Source organism: Phyllostomus discolor, chromosome 6 (assembly GCF_004126475.2).
Source record: "Phyllostomus discolor isolate MPI-MPIP mPhyDis1 chromosome 6, mPhyDis1.pri.v3, whole genome shotgun sequence".
NCBI classification, from domain to species: Eukaryota; Metazoa; Chordata; class Mammalia; order Chiroptera; family Phyllostomidae; genus Phyllostomus; species Phyllostomus discolor.
This window is the reverse complement of record NC_040908.2, coordinates 64419098-64425772: the sequence shown is the minus strand read 5'-3', so window position 1 is coordinate 64425772 and position 6675 is coordinate 64419098. Positions and strand designations below refer to the sequence as shown.

General features: G+C 55.5%; 1 protein-coding gene across 1 annotated transcript; it reads right to left on the bottom strand.

Annotated features, from left to right (window-relative positions):
* Positions 1–3976: 3976 nt before the first annotated feature.
* Positions 3977–6238, bottom strand: LOC114498442 (ral guanine nucleotide dissociation stimulator-like). Its single transcript, XM_028514325.2, has 5 exons — positions 5831–6238; positions 5315–5386; positions 4973–5005; positions 4504–4625; positions 3977–4315 (listed from the first exon to the last, which is right to left on the bottom strand). The coding sequence occupies exons 1-5, from the start codon at positions 5867–5869 to the stop codon at positions 4279–4281; spliced, it is 303 nt and encodes a 100-aa protein (XP_028370126.2). The 5' UTR covers positions 5870–6238; the 3' UTR covers positions 3977–4278.
* Between the last annotated feature and the right edge of the window lie 437 nt (positions 6239–6675).

Sequence of the window (6675 nt, the reverse complement as noted above, 5' to 3'; positions counted from 1 at the left end):
ATAAGTTACCATGGATGGCATCACAAATATAGTTAAAGACATTCAGCAGGGCTAAAGAGGATTCAATCAGGTGCAAGGGAGACATCCCGTTGAACCCGGGTTAAGTGGGGCTTCTGAGGCAAAAACACCGTCAGTCTTCCCACCCAGAGAACACGGTCCCCCAGAGCTGTTTATTGAAACATAAGAATAAACTGTTATTCCACATATTAGGAGCCATCCTATTGGCAGCTTAACATGGGCATAAGCATAAGATATATCAGTGGTGGTGGTGCAATTCATCTTCACATCTGCTGAGAGCACAATACAGTTTTTAGTGCAATTGACAAAAATTACATATTCTCTAGCTGGGGTTACATTAGCAACCTTCAATGAAAACATTTCCCTGTCTTTTATATTTACCACTGGTCTCCAATTATAAATGTCAGAGCAGGCCATTTTCTTTACAATACGCACACTGATCCTTGTCAACTCACCACTTCTGGCCTTTCTGCGTTCCGCTTTTTCCCTTTCCTTGGGTAGGGGGTTGTTGGGCAGCAAATAGGATCTTGGCGACTTCCTTGGCCCTTCCAATTTCTGGATCGTCTCTGTTTACATAAACTTTTTGGGCTATCTCTAACAATTTACTCCTATCCTCTCCTTCAAATCCCTCTATCTTCTGTAACTTTTTTCTTATATCTGAGGCTGCCTGGGTTACGAAAGCTATGTTCACTAGCCTCCTGTTCTCTTCTGCTTCGGGATCAAGGAGGGTATATACCCTATATGCCTTCATTAACCTTTCTAGAAATGCTGCCGGTGATTCCTCTCTACCTTGGATGAGTTCACTGACTTTGCTAAAATTGGTAGGCTTCCTTGCTGCTGCCTTTAATCCCCTTAACAGAGCCCGGAGGTACTGGAGGAGCACGTCCCTTCCCCTAGTAGTATTAGGGTCCCAAGCAGGGGGTTGAGAGGGGAGGATGTCCTCGATCTCCCTTCTACCAGCTATTGTCTCCCCCTCCTGTCCTAATACAGATTTTGCCGCCTCCCTTATAATATGGTCTCTTTCCTCTGATGTAAAGAGAGTCTGCAAAATCAGCTGACAATCATCCCAAATTGGCTGGTGAGTCCTAAAAATGGTTTCTAGGAGGGAAATCAATCCCTGGGGTTTCTCAGAAAATGGGGGATTCTGATGCTTCCAATTATACAAATCACTAGTGGAAAAGGGAACACAGATTAACGGGGGGGTGGGGGGGGGGCCCGCAGCAGGGCTTCCGGTGCCCGGGGTGCTTCCGGAGCGGCAAGATGGCGGTGTCTCCCGCTAAAGGCAACGTGGCGGTGCCTCCCACCGGAGGGGGCAGGATGGCAGCATCCTCCCCCCGCCCGCGCCCGTTCCATAGCGCCTTCCCCCTCGCGTATGTGGCGGGCTGGAAAATCCACCTATCTCCTGCAAGGAAGAATCAGGTTCCTTCTTCCCGGGATAAGGCGGGGGTGCATTCACAGGATCTTAATGGTCCTCCAGCGGCCCTGGTAAGACGGGATACAGTCTCGACTGTCCTGGAGGCCCCCCGATGCGGTGACCGGGGTCTCAGTTCCCCTCCCTTTCGCCTTATTCCCCGCTGATGCTAGGCACACCGCCCGCCTCCCTCTCTGGTTTCCACCCTGACACTTCTTGATGTACCGGGGCCGCTAGGTGGCAATGTCGACCCAGACATCTATATAGAGGAACTGATCTGGATGGGGAACCCTGTATACTGTGGCTCGAACAGCAAAGAGGGTGGGCAAGTCAAAGGTCCCCTCCGGGGACGATCCAACATCAAAAGTGGGCCACTCGAGCTGGCTTAAGGTTTTTAAAAATTCCGGATCCGGTGGGGGTCCTCCATACCCCTGTGCTCGCCGCTGGAAATAGGAAAAATTCCTTAACAGACAATCAAGTGGGGATCCCGGCACCGACTCCTGTTGGCCCATTCTGCTGAGGTCTGGGAGATAGGAGAAGAGACAAATAATACAAACCAACAAGGCGACAGACAAAGCAATATCCCTCACACACGAATTAGGCATGTAATTCAGAAGTCAACTTGTGACACAACGCGCAGACAAAACAAGACACAGAACACAGTCGCTCGCCCGCCTGGCCTGCCTTCTCGCGAGGTGATGTTGATCGTGGCTAAGGTTGCCCGACCAGAGTCCGGGTTAGACTGCCAACCGTTATGCCGTATGATCTGACACAGGATCCGCAGGTTAGGGCCCTCTCATGACCTGTAGGTTTCCCCATGGGGCTACAAACACAGTCATTCACGAGCTCATTCATTCACACACTCAAATATTTCAATCGCAGCGTGGCGCGGCGCAGAAGGGAAGGGAACCTGACGTGACCGGTCACTACTTAATTTCCAAAACCAAATTCCAGGGGCGGCGTCCTGCCTCTGGAGGTCCCTGGGTAGATTACCGGCAGCGTCCCACCTACTACCTCAGGGTTATTTGCTTCGGAGCCCAGAAACCAGAAACCAAAAGAGGATCCTCGGTACATGCTCACTCAGCTCGAGCTGCCCATCCGGTCTCCGAACTGAAACTCCACCGATAAGGGAAATCTCGGTGGGACCTCCAAATGTAACATCCAGCACACGCGAGAACCAATATCGGAGACTTTCAGGGTATCAAAGATGTTACTTTATTGGCCAAGTTTAACCTGCGCAGGGGCGAACTCTCAAAGTGTCCAGCGACACAGTGCCCACAAGGAGCTGCAAACGAGAGCCGCGCTGAGTGCTTACAACTACGTTCTTATATAGGGGCGGGCAAGCAAGCGTTATACAGAAGCAGACGTGGCAGTTAGCATTTCGCTTACAAAGACCACGTGTGGGAATTTCAAACCAAGCATTCTTGCATAAGGCGGGAAGGCAGGCTGTTTGTTCATTAACCTAGTAATCTCCTGGCTCTAGCTATCTAGTTTTCTATTTTCTCATTAAAAACTACAAAGCATTGCTTATCTAGACTATCCAGGGGAGAGCATCTGATAGACACGGGATGTTTGCTTAACTGCCCTGTCTCTTCCTTATCATTTCCTTTTAGCTACAATGTGGTTCTTGTCTATTAGAGGAAATTTAGTTCTTAATTTCCTTATTCCCAACACTTAGCTCTTCAAAGATCAAGCAAAGACCTGAAAGTGCAGAGCACATGAAATGTCCACTTTCTCATTTCCATTTCCGGTTAACAGCAAAACTAAAGCTTTGTCATTCTAACAGAGAGAGAAATCCAAATTCCCATTCCGTTTCAGTGTACTTTTTATTTGCTGTATATGCATACTTTCAAAAGTCACATGTTCACCAAATTAAGTCTTAGGTCTGGAAGACAGCAGGTGGGCAAGGGGGTTGTCAGCTTCTTGCCAGGAAGGATCTCCAGAGCCAGGTGGGCAGCGGGGCAGCCCCAGTCCCCGGGCAGTGGGACAGAGCCGCTGGAGGCCGATCCAAGGCAGATCAGCGTGGCGAGGAGCAGCACTCTGGTGTGTGGGGCTGGGCTGTCTCAGCAGTGCTCTGGAGCCTGCCTCAGTTATGCTGGAAAGTGGTGTGCTCCACCCTTCTGGGTCTCTTGCACAAGGGTCTTGGCCCCCCTGACGCCAAGTGTGCAATTTGCCCAGGAGGCCATGGGTGTGAGCTGTGGCTGCTGTGCTCGGCACCCCTGCTGGCCGCTGTGGACTTTCCCCAGGAGCCTCTCTACGGGTGGTGCCGCTCCGCACACACGGCTCTTCTGAACATCCAGAGTGTGTCCCCTTGCCAGATGTGTCCAGCATGACGGGCACTGAAGTGTCAGGCTGACTGGCAGGCATCTCGTTGCCCTAAGTGACTCCATTTTCTTTTCTATCATTTATGCTGTCTGGATAGGACCCTGCTATCTACTGGTCCGGCTGTCCACAAGTTTCGGCCTAGAAGCACCACATTCAGTGCAAAGGGACAGTATGCTCTCCCAGCCAGGGTGTCTGACTTATAAACACAGAAGTCTGTGCCCCTGGGGCTTTTGCCAATCGAGGTCTCCAAATCCTGCTTAAATAAATAAACATCACCCCTCCCATGGACAAATAGGCCTTGGGGAGAAATTGTGAGGTAGGTGGGGGTGTTTTCCCCTCCCTCCTGACTTTCAGGGCACATTCAAAAGAAGCCTCCAATGGCGTTCTCCACCTAGAGCAGAAGGAGCTGGCCCAGGGACCCTGGAGTCCCAGCTGCGTCCCCACTGGTGATGATGAGGTTGCACCGCCCACCTGGACACTGAGTCACGCCTGATGTTCTTGGCCTTGAGTGCTGTGCAGGCCAACTAGGACCGGGGTTCCAGCTGGCAGGACAGGGTGTAACTGCAGGACAGAGAGACACCTGTGAGCTCCCAGGAGCCACAGCTCAGGTGTCCTTCCCGTGTCCGGTGCCCCAGGAGATGCTACAGCACAAGGTCTGGGGCTGAGTAGGGAGCCACAGACACAGGTTCTCTGGACTGGCCAGCAGGGGAGTCCACCCCCGCCCTGGCCCACGACCTGCCCGGCCTCACCTCTCCTTCTCGCTGAGCCGCTCCAGGGCCCAGAACCAGGCCCCGAATCGCTCCTCGGGCTCTATGCTGTAGAGCTGAGCAGCCTGCTGCAGGAGCACGATCTCCTCCAACACTTTGAGTTCCTGGGGCCCGAGGGAGGGGGAGGATGCAGACAGTGGCAGAGCAGGGGGTGAGGGTGGGGCAGGGGACTGCTCCTGGGCCTTTGCACACACAGTGCCCTCCTCCCCCGAATTCCACCCAGGCCCTGCCTGTGCTCACAGGTGGGCCTTGCCAGCCCCTCCTGCTGGAAGTTATCCTTGATGCCATCCTGCTATGCCCAGCCACCACCTGGAAAGGTCCCCCACTTCCATTCTCCGATTCTCCCAGTAAATGTCACATGCAGGGGATGGAGCCCAGCAGTGTGCTGGCCAGGGTGTCTCTGACTCCCTGTCCCCTCCCCGGCCCCCCAGGGAGTGTCACAGCTACTCACCTTCCTCTTCTTTGCTAAATGTTTCACGTGTCCCTGGAAGGCAGACAGACAAAGTCCATCAGAAAGAGTCCCCCAGCCATGACGGCTCCCATGCCCACTCTTTCCAGGTGAAACTAGGTCAGGTCCCAGGGGGCCAAGGACACACACAAACACAGGACTAGGACTCAGGACAGGCTCTGGGCTCCAGAGGAGAGGGGAGGTGGATGGATCCCTGTGATGGGCATGCTGCCCCCGCTCCCAGGGGTGGCTGTGCTCTGAGCTCAGGGCTCGGGACTGAGGCGGGGCACTCTCCTCCCCAAATATCAATCCTGGTGACCCCAGCCAGGGCCCCAGGGCACAAACCTCAGGGTAGTCTTGTATGGCAGTGTGCAGCATCCCCAGGTCACTGACATATATTCCGAGGAAGGGGACACACTGGGCAGTCAGGGTGAGGGGGGCGTGAGCTCCTGCTCTCAGGTGCCCACACGGACCCTCCCCTGACAGGCTCCCCCCTTCAGCCTCTGGGCCCACCCCCAGGTTCCCACAGGCAGCAGCCCAGGACCCTTCCAGCCTCCCCTCAGTTCCCCCTTCTCTCATGCTCCAACACCAGGCTCCTCCTAATCCAATCTCAGGACCCACTTTGGGCAAATCACAGGGTCTGAGGGCCCAGGCCCAGGCCCACCCCCAAGGGCCACCCTGCACCCATGTCTGCCAGGCCCTCCTTCTGGTCACTTGCTAGAGGAGGGTTTCAGGGTCTGCGGGAGCAGGAGGCGGGGCTGCAGGAGAAAGGCCTCCTTCTTTGCCCTGGAGGCCTCCAGCTGGGAGGGCAGAACCCCCTTTCCTCTGACCCCTTGGAGCCCCCCAGATGGGCTCACTCACTTTCTTCTGCGGCCTCTTCAGAGCTCCCCGGAGGTGCATCAGCAGAGTGGCAAACCTGGAGGGCCGCTTCTGCCAAGGTCAGGACAGGGTCACTGAGGCCATACTGCCCTCACCCCAAGTCACCCCAAAACTCCTCACCCCAGACCCTGAACAACTGACCCCAGTCGGCTGGTACCGATGCTGCTCTGCCCCCAGCATGCTCTGACTCCAGAACACTCCCAGCCACGACCCTCACTCGGTGTGGGACCTGGGGCCCGGGGCCTGGCCTCCCTGAGCCCATTTCCACCTCTGGAAAGGGTGAGAGCTCCACCCAGCTCAGGAGCTCTCTTGAGGACTCAGGGTCATACTCCTGTTGGCGTTGTTCTCACCCTCCGCCCTCGGGGTGGACCGGGGCAGAGAGCTCTGCACAGTCCTTTCCTGCCCTGACCCTCATGACCACCCTGGGAGGCCTGCAGTGCAGGATGGTCAGCCCCCATTTCACTCCCAAGGACACAGGGACCAACAAGCGACAGTGACTGGCCCAGCGGCCCACAGAGGAGAGGCCTCCTGTCCCTTCCAGCCTGAGGCTTTGTCCCACCTGCCCGCACCTACCCCCAGCCTCCCCACTGACCAGAGCCCTGTCCTCAGGGCTCTCGGGTTGTGCCATGCTCCCATCTGGGCGGAGCCCGGGATGCACAGGTGTCCCTGGATCCTGCTTGAGCACATCCTGCCTGCCCCGCCCCACCGGATCTGTGCCTAGCACGCTGCAACTGAGGCCATACCGGCGTCCACCTGCCCAGGGAGCCCAGGACCCCCCCTGCACAGCAGTCTTTCTGCATCCACTGAGGACGGCACCCTGAAGGTCC